The 14,094-nt window shown below is 36.1% G+C and overlaps 1 protein-coding gene across 1 annotated transcript; it reads right to left on the bottom strand.

Annotated features, from left to right (window-relative positions):
* Nucleotides 1-7,021: 7,021 nt before the first annotated feature.
* On the bottom strand, nucleotides 7,022-9,094 carry LOC148292749 (protein FAR1-RELATED SEQUENCE 5-like). Its single transcript, XM_088243982.1, has 3 exons — nucleotides 8,475-9,094; nucleotides 7,518-8,369; nucleotides 7,022-7,358 (listed from the first exon to the last, which is right to left on the bottom strand). The coding sequence occupies exons 1-3, from the start codon at nucleotides 9,092-9,094 to the stop codon at nucleotides 7,022-7,024; spliced, it is 1,809 nt and encodes a 602-aa protein (XP_088100108.1).
* Nucleotides 9,095-14,094: the final 5,000 nt, after the last annotated feature.

The following is a 14,094-nucleotide window of genomic DNA, read 5'->3' as shown; positions in this document are numbered from 1 at the left end:
TCAACGTAACAACATTGATATGAAAGGAACCAGGGATGCTTTGAGACGAAGATTAAGCCGAGTTTGGACTGTTGCAAGACATATCGTAGATATGTTTTACTATGGGAAGATTCAGTTCAATCACTGCAGCGCTTGTAACAACAACGAATGGTGTTTTGTTATTGAAGGCTGGCTTACTGAAGCAAAGATAAATCCTTCCTTCTGGACTTGTTGCAATCGATGCAAATGGCACCGTGAGAGTGTTTTTTGGTTCAAGGTAATGCGTGTGTATGTTGTGCCAGGGAATCCATACCCTTATAATTAGTTGTAGTATGTTTTTAAGGTTTTTATGCTTTCTGGACTTGCTTCTCTTCAGTTCTACGTTGGCTGGCTACGTTGGCCAAATATTGGGTTTTAATGTATTTTGTTTGCTGTTTGTGCAGTCATAAACCGTTTTATATATAAACCTACGTATATATATTTGTATACTTGAATGCTTACTGACATCATAGATGGGTAATATGACATTTTACTGACATAGATATTTTGCCCAACTACAATCTTAATATTTGGTAAACGAAAAGGCGTGCATGGAGTGAGCTGTCTTTTCACCAGTGGTTGGAAAAGACATTTTCCCACTTATCATATCCTAAACTAATTTTTTTCTGATGCCATACAATGGTTGGCATGTATTTTTTTCATTTACTTTTTCAAAACATCCCTTAACCCTAATAAAAATTAGAAGTTAAGAAATTGAAGAAGAGAGAAACTAATTGGCACCTGAAATGGTCTTTTCGCATAACAAAATTACCAAAAACAAAATTTAGGGTCAATAAAATTAATAAATATAGAAGGTAAAAAGTAATATAATAATAATTTAGGGTAAAGAACAATATAATAATAATTTAGGGTCACCACGAAACGGGGAATTCAGTAAGAAAGATGAAGCCTCAATGAATTCGTAGCAATTTTCGGAAGTTTTTTTTATCATTTTTGTGTTTTTAGTTATGAATTTTGTAAGGCAAAACAATAAAATAAGAATTTAGGGTAAAAAGCAAGAATGTGGCCATATTTACTGGCGTACACTTGTGCAAGTGGTGAAAGGTATGCACTGAGATCGCGCCATGTGTCAACTTGCGATTATTTTGGGTTTTTTTAGTGCAAACAACTTGAACAAATTGTAATAAATAGTCAGAAAATCGTAAAAATGCCCCGAAAATTACTCTGGCCTCCTTGTGACGTTATAAAACTAGGGGAACCTATAAAGCATCCGTTTCGCAATGAAAAAATCAAAATTGTTTTAGAGAACTGACTTTCCTCTTAACCCTAAGTATATATGTTTGTTCACTTTAACAAGTATATTTCCTTAATATTCGTTATATAATTTGTAATAAGACAAGAAATAGTTTCCTTTCAAATATAAGGATGTAACATAATCTGTTTTTGTTTTGTTATAATAATGTACATATATAATAATTGCACACTGCTTTGAAGCCATCATTGCAACTGCGCCTAGAGCTTTGAACACGTCAGAGGTATTCAATAAGTCGTCCATATGCAACTGTGTCTAGAGTTATGAACCGTCACAGGTATTCAATAAGTAGTCCATCGGGAATCAGTACAAAATATCCATAATGTCCAATCACATAAAATAATGCATACTTTTTTTGAAAAACCTCACACCACTCAAGCAATTTTAAAATATTAGTGAATATTTGTCCTAGTCTATATAAGTGATTATATATTCACTCTGCATTTTTTTCACAGTATCTGTTAACTTTGAGGGATTCCACAAACATATAATATAAAGGAAGAAAACAATAGTAGGAGATGAACCAGTACAAAAAAACAATAACATAACCTTGTCACAAACGCACTCACAAATGCTTTTCCATAAACCTTGCCCTAACATATAATAAATAAAGGCAACATTGCATATGATGCAACCATGTCCAAATATGATACGTGATCACACAAAAATGGACATGGCAGCAACATATGACTGAAGTAGATGGCCACGTTGCATCACGTGTTCTCGTCATTAAAGACATCAAAATATGAAGGTTGAAATCTTCCATAGTAGTAAGCATCAAAATAGGTTTGAAGCAGAGTTCTTGTATTTTTGAACAGCTACACTTCCGGTGAGTATATTTGCCTATTCCACTGATTTGCCTATGCTCAAACACGATAACCAAAATGGTTACTTCCCTTGGTGAGTATATTTGTTAACGTCGGAAAAGGTAATAGATGACCAATCAAACCCGGGTACGACGAGTTTTACATAGGACCGGAAGTAGTCGAATCCAGTTTGCATCACACGCTTCTTTGACTCCACTGCATTAGATGAGTTCTTGTATTTTTGAACAGCTACACTTCGAAGTCGTTTGTGTCTACGCTTCATGCGCTGCAACTTCGCCCTATCCAGATTGGCCTGCCTTTTGTCATCTTCAATTTGGCCTTCAACAAATTCCAAACGTGCCCTTGCCCTTTGGATTTCATCACCAAGTTGAAGATGCCTCTCCTTCCAGAATCCAAGAACCCTTTCAGACTCAAAACTTCCAACAAAATGGTCATTCTGTCTAGGAATGTGACACTGCTTGTGTGGTGACTCACTTGCGTTTCGAAGGCGGTCTTTGTTTGGAGGGGTGTTTATTATGCTGACATCAAACTTGGTTAGTAAATCCATTCTATGGAGGGAGAGAGTTTCTGTGGAGGAGAGAGTTTCAGTCGATGGAGAGAGATTCGGTGGAGGAGTCAGTTTTTTGTGGAGGGAGAGTTTCTATGAAGGGTGTGATAGTAATACCAATAAAAAGGTTCCCGCCAAAAAATATTTGGTTGACAATGTATAAATTAATTTTTTGTCTGATACAATCTAAGTTTAATCCTAACCACTGTGGTTGGGTTCACTAACTAGATGTCACTTCCATTGAGTTTCTTTCAACCACTGACAGTGGTGTAATGAGGTTGACATGCTTGAAAAGCAAAACCTGACACCTCTTTTTAAAAATTGAAATAAAGTACATATGTTGACTACACGCAAGCTTTGGTATGTTGGTCTATAAAGCTATGTCCCCTTCCTCAAACGAAATTGCATATGCAATCCTCATCCTCTAAAAACAAATAGGATTATTCAAGCATGTCATCCTCTTCAGGCGCCAACAACACAGTCGAATATGAAAAATTGGAGTTGCAGGCTCCATTTCCACGTTGTACTCGCCGACCCCTTCCATTTTCAACAGCATTTGGGAGTGAGGGGGACTCCGATGATCCATTAGAGGCAATACATGCAGTCAGTAGCAAACTAGATTATAATTCCAGACTGATCAATTCGTGGCACGAGAAATGTGTTGAAGACGAGGCCATTTTGGCTGATCTTAACATTAGAGTTAACAAAGCGTTCTCCCAAAAGAACAAGTACTTGAAGTTGAGTCATACAAGGAAGTTGAAAGCAGAGGAGTTGGATACAGTAATGAATGATGAAATTAAAGGTTGTTTGATGAACCATATGCGATGCGAAGAGCACCATAGTGAACTGGAGATGGCATTCAACGAAGGATTTGAAAATTTCCGAGCATTTGCGGCAACTACTCATACAAGTTATAATTGGGACTATGTATCCCCTGATGCTGTGAGAGAGATACTAGACGATGGTGGTGACATGAGTGAGCATAAGCACGTCAAAGCTGCTCGGAAGAAGCCGACCAATACGACTGACAATTGCGGCTACGGCTATTCAGTTGGTTGGGGTGATCGTGGTATTGCTAACAGGGACCAAATAATATGCTTTGCAATGTAAAACTATCTTATGGGACCATTATGTCAGTCGTTAGTAATTCGTCAATTTTGTATTAATGAATGAAATGTTTGGATGCAGTAAATTAAGCTATACAAATAATGGGTTATTCATGGACTTTTTTCTGATGTTATACAATACTTGGAATGTAATTTGTTCTTTTTATTTTTCAAAACATCCCTTCACCCTAAGAGAGAAACTGATTAACACCAGAAATGGTCTATTCTCACTCAAAATAACAATAAAAATAATAATTTCGAGTAAATATAATTAACAAATGTAGAGGCTAAAAAGTAATATAATAATAATGTAGGGTAAATAATAATAAAATACTAATATAGCGTAACCATGAAACAGGGAATTCAGTAAGGAAGATGAAGTGTCAATGAGTTCGTATCAATTTTCGAAACATTTTTATCATTTTTGTGTATTTAGTTATGAATTTCATAAGAAAAAACAATAAAATAAGAATTTAGGGTAAAAACCAAGGATGTGGCCATGTGTATTGACGTACACTTGTGCAAGTGGTGAAAAGTGATGCGCTCAGATCGCGCCAGGTGTCAACTTCCGATTATTTTGGCTTTTTTTAGTGCAAAAATCTTGAAAAAAGTTAAATAAATTGTAGGAAAATTGGAAAAATGCCCCGAAAATTACTCCGGCCTCCTTGTGACGTTATACAACTGGGGGAAGCTAGAAATCATCAATTTCATAAAGAAAAAATTTGAATGCCTTTAGATAACTCACTTTTCTCTTAACCCTAGCTATATATGTTGTTAACTTTAACCTAGATAACCTACATCAACAAGCATCTCCCGTGAATGCTCGAAATTGTCTTTTAAAATGAATAACCATGAAACGGGGAATTCAGTAAGGAAGATGAAGTGTCAATGAGTTCGTATCAATTTTCGGAACATTTTTATCATTTTTGTGTATTTAGTTATGAATTTCATAAGAAAAAATAATAAAATAAGAATTTAGGATAAAAACCAAGGATGTGGCCATGTGTATTGACGTACACTTGTGCAAGTGGTGAAAGGTGATGAGCTCAGATCGCGCCAGGTGTCATCTTGCGATTATTTTGGCTTTTTTTAGTGCAAAAATCTTGAAAAAAGTTAAATAAATAGTAGGAAAATTGGAAAAATGCCCCGAAAATTACTCCGGCCTCCTTGTGACGTTATACAACTAGGGGAAGCTAGAAATCATCAATTTCATAAAGAAAAAATTTGAATGCATTTAGATAACTCACTTTCCTCTTAACCCTAGCTATATATTTTGCAACAACCAACATCACAAGTATATTTCCCTAATATTAATTATCTAAGTTTTAATAATACAATAATTAGTTTCCTTTCATATAAAAGGTTGTAAACGTATCTGTTTTGTTATAATAATCCACATATATAATAATTGGACAATGCTCTGAAGCCATCATGGGTGCGTGCATCTAGATCTTTGAACACGTCAACGCTATTCAATAAGTTGTCAATATGGCTCCGTCTTGGGTTCGTAGTAAATATCTTTATCATGTCAAATCACATCGTTCGATGGCCTGACACCAGTCAAGCAATTTTGAAATAGTATTGAATATTTGTCCTAGTCTATATGAGTGATTAGAACTTCACACAATATTTTATTTTTCACAGTATATGTTGCTTTGAGGGATTCCCTAAACATATAATATAAAGAAAGATAGAAAAAGTGTGATATGAAACAGTACAAACAACAACATATAACTGGGACAAATTAGAAGTATATTTCCTTAATGTTCATTATCTAATTTATAATAACACAAGTATTACTTTCATTTGCTTCATATATAATTATTGGGACTATGTATTGCAATTCCTTGTGTCTAAAATTGTATTTTGCAAAAACTGAAATATTATTCAATAAGTTGTCAATATCACCACGCGTTGGGAATCAGTAAAGTCGCATTATCATGTCCCTTCACATTAAACAGATGGCGTACTTTTTTCAAAAAATTGACACGTCAGTCATAAGTAACATTCTCCTTATTCACTTTACATGCCAATGTGCTATACATTCTTTGGTGAATGATTTATGGGTTATTTATATAACAAAATATTACAAATATTGCTGAATATTTATTTCGTCTATATGAGTGGGGACACGAGTGACCATAAGCACGTGCAAGCTGCTCGGAAAAAGCTGACCCATACGACCGAGTGAATATGGCTACCATTGTTCAGTTGGTTGGGGTGATCGTGATATTGCTAAGAGGGAGCACATAAAATGCTTTGCAATGTAATTTTCTTGTGTGTGCGAAATTACGAGTAGTTGAAATGTTGGTGTACACTTTAATATTCTCCAAGCATTCGAAATGTGATTAGCTGCAATGTACTTATCATGCATAGAAGATGTTGTATTGTAGTTTGTATTTTACACGCTGATTTCTAATCATTGTGTTCCAACATAGTAAAAATTTCAAGTATCCTTCAGGTACGAATGTTTACAAAATCGTGCACCAATATTGCTTCATAGTCAAGGTCAAATCTTAATAACCAGTCAAGCACTAGAACATAACATTAGGAAAAATTGGTTGCTACTGTAAATGATTAGTGTTGCTAGAAATGATTCGTGCTGGAAATCATTACTGATGATGGAAACAACAGCTCCCTGCTGGAAATGCTACATTACCCTGTGATATAATCAATGAATCTATGTCACTCGTTCATAATTCAGCATAAACTACCCATTGTACATGGTAAAAGTCATTGCTTCTTCACAAAACTCAAAATTTGATACTTTATCAAATGTCTATGAAAATTTCCAAATAGGGAGAAGACATGTAAAATTAACATGTGTCCAAATTTCATGCAAGAAGTAAACCAACCAAATTTCCATTTCAATTAGCAGTGGACAAAGTAAAAGCTTATCAGTGGACATGAACAAACAAATAAAATAAAACTGCATATAGAAAACTTAACCTGATCATTAGCCTTCATAACAACCGGCCTTTGTATAATACAAACATAAATCATTCGGTAGGTCCATGCATCCTGTAAAATTCGTCGAATAATGGGTCACTGAGATCTATTGGAGTTGATTCCTCATTGTTTGACGGTGATGTCCTGCATAAACACCAAACACAAGCACATAAAAAATTTAACTATTCAAATTTTAGGTGTTATTATAAATAGTTTTAACATCTTACGGTGTGTTCAAATTTCTTGGGCATTGTCTTCTATCATGACCAATGTCTCCACACTCCCGATAGTGTCGAATCCCTCACTTCATTGGCTTTTCCTTTGCTCCCGTTACTTGTTTCCACCTTCCTTTGCACCTTACTCTCTTAGGGTCTTTCATATATTGTGTTTGAGAGCTAGACCCTCCAATTTCGTTATTACTTGGTCCATCCTTCAACAACTTCAACTTCACCCGCAAACTTTTTAGAGTCTCTGACACTAGCTCACATCCTTCTTCACACATTAATGCATCCTCAACCACATCTGAAGCAAGTCGGGACATTGTACTCCGCTTTATTAAAAGACCGGGATCTGCAGAGTTTTTAATTTCGTTGCCATTTGCATCTGACACCAATCCAGCTTTCGCAGTTTTCTTCCACCTTTTCAAAATATATTTATTGGGCATATATTCAATCTGGTCCCTTCTGAACAATGCTAGGATGTGCTTGCAAATAATCCCAACAAATTCAAATTTTTTGCAGCTACACGATGCGTGGTCAGAATCTTTGACATATACGACTTCTGCCACTTTTATTTGCCAATTTTTCCTTTCGCTCACATTAAAGACAACTTTTGAAGCATCCTCTGTTTTGAGCTCTAGGAAACATGCTGTACTTTGTATTAGTTCTTTCTCAAACTTTTGAAACATTGCCCTTGTGTACAAGGTAGCCATTTGTTTGTTCATTGGCATTGGTAGAATACATTGAGCCACATCAAATGCATCTACGTGATCAGCAGCTAACTCTTTTTGACGTTGATGGGAAAGTGCCCTCTCAAATCGTATTATGAAATCCATCAACGAATTTCTCCTTGATATGTATTGCTTGAAGAAAGCATGAGAACCTTCCGCTCTTTGGCTGCTTGACATTCCAGCGGCAAAAAAGTCTCGTGCGTAGGCTGGAACCCAAGATTCCCTTAAATCAAACATTGAACTTAGCCATTGATGGTCAGTCAAACCAGCCTTTGTAACCACAATATTCCACTTTGCATCAAACTCATCCTTATTGTCAGTATCCCATATGGCTTTCTGAAATTCACGCCAATACTCCTTATAAGCAGAATGTGGTAACTTAACATGGAACTTTGATGTGATGTGCCATATGCAAAGCCGATGAAATGTAGTTGGGAAGACTATTGAAATCGCTTTGGTGATGGCCGCATCTTGATCTGTAATGATCGTTTTAGGTTCGCCACCTTGCATGGCTTTCTTAAACTCCTCAAACATCCAAATAAACGACTCAGTCGTTTCCTTGCTCAAAAATGTGCATGCTAAGACAATTGTCTGACCATGGTTATTAACTCCCAATATTGGTGCAAATGTCAAGTCGTATCGATTCGTGTTGAATGTGGTATCGAATACAACAACATCTCCATACAACCGGTATGCCCGTCTAGAAGTTGCATCTGCCCAAAAACATCGACTAAACCTGTCTTCGCCATCTCCCTCAATCTTGAAATAAAAAGCCTCATTTTTTTTCTGTTCAGCCATAAAATACTCGGTCACTAGTTCAACATCGTGGTTCCTCAGCTTCCCATTCACACTACATTCAAGATTGTAAATATCCTTTTTGATAAAACCGATTTTATCCATTCCTCCGGATTGCACCTCGAAAATACTTTCCTTCTGATGAATTGGGATATTAACCGAACCCAACTGTTTTGTAAGTACTTTTGTAGAATCCGAAATACGACGGTGTGATCTCAATAAATGCACTCTTTCTGAGGCTGTCATCTTATGATTGTGTCCCTCTGCAAAAAGAGAGATGGCATACTTCTTGCTCCCATTTGTCTTCACAACCACAATCTTAGCTTTGCAATTGCATCTACTTATTCCCCGCTGTCTTTTTCTCTCCCGAGTTTCATCTTTCCTGTATGCACCTTGTTTGCAACAAACAAATTCTTTCCTCAGAATCTCTTTCTTATTTGTCCCCCGAAAGCTGGAATGAAGTCGAATACCAAAGCCAGCCAAGAATGCATATCTGTTATAGAAATTATAAGCGAGGTCAAACGAGTCGAACTTCATCCCAACCGCTGGTGTTTCCTCATTTCTTACTTCAGGAATGTAAACCATCCCATTAGCTGTTACACAGTCATCACTCTCTGAGCCCCCAGACATTTTACCCACATATATTTTTGAACTACTTCTATATCACTGCATAGCAAATATTAATTCATTAATCAATCATTACTGCATTACAACATATCAATGCATTCAACTTACACAAAACATTGCCCAAATTGACACAAAAAAGACGCATAGCCTAGCTTGTTTGTAAGAGCCATTATTACACAAAATTTAATAATAGTTACGTCATCTCTTGTGCAATAATCTGGAAAAAATAACATTAGAACCAACATGTTCAACTAAGAATACAAATGTAATTCAAACCAGCAATTACAGAACTTCTCCCAATATCCTCTCCAAATGCTTACTCCTAATGCCATTAAGCCTAAGTTTAGGATCTTTTACCTACATTTTATAATTTCCCACCCCCACCAAAAACAATCAACTAAATATATTGAATATTCATAAGGAAATGACGCATTATTGACAGAAAACTGACGCATTATTGACGGCAGAATAACACATTATTGACCGCAGACATGACGCATTATTGATGCCACAAATGACGAATTTCTCACCCTCACAAAAAACAAACCAAACCCAATAAAATCAATCCAGCAACAGTAAACTTACCTCTCAAACTCAAGCGGGAGCTCCGAAGTCAATCAGCTTAAGAGAATGTGGTGGACATTAGAGAAGACTCTTTGGTAGTGGAGACTCCATCTCTACCACAATCGAGAAACAAATGCTGCTGCAGCGTCTAGCTACAGAACCAGATATGCTACTTTGCTTTCATCTGGAATCTCGTGTGCTGAACGAAAAAGAGAAGGGGTTTTCACTTCAGCCATAGAATCAAAACAGGGCAATAGCTAGATAAGAGCCATTAATCGTCATACCACGGATGCCATAAATCGCAGGCCTCCCAAGAAGCTGATGACAATGGAGCGACTATAGGGTTTGGGAGCTCTGGATCTTTCTAATTCTGGGTTTGCGTTACATTCAAAAACAGAGGATTGTGTTCTTGAATTTTTCAAAGAGGGAAATATCTTCAACTGAAGTTGGGTTTCCAACGGGTCAGATTTCAACCCGGTTCTACATGCACCCTCTTTTAAAAACTCACCGTTGGATGAAATCCAACGGCTCTAACATACCCCTCAAAAAAACCCCTTATAACTTTCCCCTCACTATAGAAGCTCCCAAGAAGGAAGTCGAGTGGGTGGCTTGAACGAATCTGAAAATTGCTCGAGGACTTGGAGGATGTCTAAGGAAATGTTCATGTATCTTAGGCCACAAGGGAAGAAGGAACGAGTTGGGCTAGGAACCCTTCTTTTTTAGATGTTGAGAGTTCGGGCCATAAGTTGGCAGATAATAGTTGTTGTAGGTGAAGAGGTTAGGCCTACCTAGCTATCTGATTGATCCACAAGGAAATTGAATGTTGCCTTAGAGTCCATGAAAACAGTGATGGAATGTATTATGTATGGTAAATTCCATATCTACTACTACCTGTGCTTCTTGTGTTTTAGGGGTCTTGGGTGCTGATGGACAATTGCGGAATTCTTTTAGCCCCCAACCAAAAACATGTTTTGAGCTGGGACTCGGTCAAATCAAGGGCTTGACATGCTAGTTTGGTGAATAAGGCAAAATACTCCTCCAGAGTTCTCGTTTGTTGAATGTGAGAGAAGGTGGATTCGAAAGCATTCATGTCTGCTGAGAGAAGGTGGATTTGAAGCAACAAAGTGAAAAAATGGTCCAATCCTTGGGCAATCATTACTCAAACCAGCGTATCCATAAGGAGGCGTCACCGCTAAAATGAACACCAGCGAATGTCACTTTATAGTCCTCAGTCAGGAGCTCTATAATAGCTAAGGAAATGCTCAGCAAAGGCAAGCTAGTCGTACGGGCCCTCGCTGGCGTGGGAGGTGGTTAGGGTCTCGACGGATTTTTGGAGGGTGTTAATGGAGGATTGTTTTACTTATTGGTTGGCTAGGAGAGTAGTGATGGTGTCCAAAGAGTCTTGGAGCTAATTATCTAGTTGGTCATGTCAAACGTCATGTGAAATGGTGGTGGCCCTAGGTTCGAGCGCAGTGGCCTTCCCGAAGTCTATGATGGGGCTCTAATAATGCCATAACGACAGGTACATAGGAATTTGCTAAAACGTAAGAAATAAAATAGTTTGGATAAAGCATAAAGGCGTGTGGGTTCGTTGTATCGGATTTTTCCTAGAGAGACATCATAAGAGAAACTTTCATCTTGACTTTTAACCTAATTTTCATTTGCATTTCAAATAGTAGAGCATTATAAATTTTACGAAATAGATAGCAGTTATTAGTGAGATATTGTTGGGTTCTCAACTAAAAGGATTTGATGAAAGTTAGTTATTGTCATTTGATTTGGTGTTGCTATCATGAGAATGAAGAACTTTCTGCAGTAAGAAACAAATTTCCCGTGACAAAACCAAGAGTACATAAGCACAACTCATTAAATCCGAACTTTAAAACTGAGAAACCCAGTACCTGTAAGGATCAAGACTTGAAAAAATCCATTTAATGAACGCATGAAACCAAATTGGAAAAACCCCTTAGTTTTCTTTGCCCACCCAGTTCGTTCTTTCTTTTTTGTTGTGAAATTCTTCTTGTACCTTTTGGTTAAGAAATCATAGAAGAAAGAAGAGAACTAACGATTTACTGCTTGGGTGGAAGGGTGCGTCTTTTTTGTGATTGTTTGGTTTGGTTCGGTTTTGAGATTTTGCATAATCCAACAATTTCACCTCTAATTATGAAATTCAAATGCCCTTGACTATCCCTGTTAATTATTACTCCGATCCCCAAGGGCAAACAAAATAGGACCGAAATCCTATGATGTTATCCCATGCTAATGTATCCAGAATGTAGGATTGCTTTGAGCACTCTAATTTCTTCAAAGTAACAACAACGGAGGCACGACCCGACCAATTAAGGTCAGGATCGTGGAGTTGATAGAAGGGACCAGCCAACCGATGCACACCAGAGGAGGACCGGTCGACCCAACCCAAGGTTTAACTACGAGCTTTTTAACTGTAACAACTTAAATATACGTTATTGGAGCTAGAATTACCGTGGCTGCTGGCACCAGACTTGCCCTCCAATGGATCCTCGTTAAGGGATTTAGATTGTACTCATTCCAATTACCAGACTTTATGAGCCTGGTATTGTTATTTATTGTCACTACCTCCCCGTGTCAGGATTGGGTAATTTGCACGCCTGCTACCTTTCTTGGATATGGTAGCCGTTTCTCAGGCTCCTTCTCTTGAATCAAATCCTAATTCTCCATCACTCGTCACCACCATGGTAGGCCACTATCCTACCATCAAAAGGTTATAGGGTAGATATTTGAATGATGTGTTGCCAGCACTGTGGATGTGCGATCCGTCGAGTTATTATGAATTATCAGAGCAACTGGCGGAGCCCGCATCAGTTTTTTTATCTAATAAATGCATCCCTTCTAGAAGTCGGGGTTTGTTGCACGTATTAGCTTTAGAATTACTACGGTTATATGAGTAATAGGTACCATCGAACAAACTATAACTGATTTAATGAGCCATTCGCTAAACTGAATCGAATCGATTTTTATATTTAAATTTATTTTATTTTATTTTGCATGGGTAATCCTCTCATTGGACAATAACTAGATATAAATGTTTAATTTAAAGTTTGTGGAACTTTAAAGTTAGTGATATTTGAATTGTAACTATATTAGTTATTAAATTTAAAGTTTCATAGCATATTGAATTTTAGGATGGTTGTTTTTTTGGTCAAAGAATTTTAGGATGATTTGATAAGCTAGAAAATGAAAAAGCTATGTAGCATATTATGATTTTTTTTTTTTTTTTTTTTTTGGGGTTGTAATTTGGGGATAACAAATTTGAAAAAATGCAAAAGAATTTTTTTTTTTTTGGTGTGCAAAACTAAATTGATTTTTAATTTTTTTAATTCCATGATTTTTAATTTTTGTTAAAATGAAACTGAATCAAACCGTTTTATTGTAATTGATTCGTCGACTATTTTAAGTGAAACTGATCTAATCCGGACGATGCCACCTCTATTAGGTGGGTGTGAATATGAGGGCTCAAATTAAAATTATCTTAACCTTTAAATTATGGGTGTGCAATATCCAACTCAATCCGTGCAAACCGACAGATTCAATTCAACCCAATCCAATTTTAACCTGTTTTGATAATTTGGTGGATTGAATTGGATCCCTAATTTCCAAAACCGACATGATTGGATCATATGACGGATTTGCTTATGAGGTTCCAATCTAATCTAGTTAGTTTCATGCTTATTTTGCTAATTATGTAATTTTCATTAAGAAAGTTATAAACATTTTAAATAATTTGATGGAGTTATGTTTAATATATTACTAGCCTCTTTGCACGCACGTCCGTGCCTGCGAGAGGCTTTTTTTTTAAAAAGTTTAAATTTATTTTAGAATTAAAAAAGATAATGGGTAGTTGTGTTCCATAAAAATAGGATCCATTATCCGATTTTTCTTTTAATTTTAATTTTTTTTTAAATATGAAAAAGTGTGAATTTACGAGATTATCATAATTTAATTAATAATTTCAATTCTTAATGTTTGCATTACCCAAGGGCATTTTTTGGTATTTTGAATGTTTCACCATTCTCTGCCTTTTGCTTTATATATACTTTCCGCGCATGCAAGAGGTTTTTTAGAAAAAGTTTAAAATTTATTTTAGAATTATAAAAGATAATGGGTAGTTGTGTTGCATAAAAATAGGATCCATTATCTGATTTTTCTTTTAATTTAATATGAAAAAATGTGAATTTACCATATTATCCTCATTTAATTAATAATTTTAATTCTTAATATTTGCATTAACCAAGGGCATTTTATGGTATTTTGAATGTTTCACGATTCTCTGCCTTTTGCTTTATATATATAGATAGATAAATTCAAAATAATTTTATCTAACATTTCATTTATAATTTACATTTACGTCTATTAAAATGTTTGATTATATTAAACTTGCCCATAAATATTTCATATTTCAT

The sequence above is a fragment of the Prunus avium genome, chromosome 7 (genome assembly GCF_965620075.1).
Source record: "Prunus avium chromosome 7, drPruAviu1.hap1.1, whole genome shotgun sequence".
NCBI lineage: Eukaryota > Viridiplantae > Streptophyta > Magnoliopsida > Rosales > Rosaceae > Prunus > Prunus avium.
Note: the sequence above shows the minus strand (reverse complement) of the source record. Positions and strands in the feature narration are given on the sequence as shown.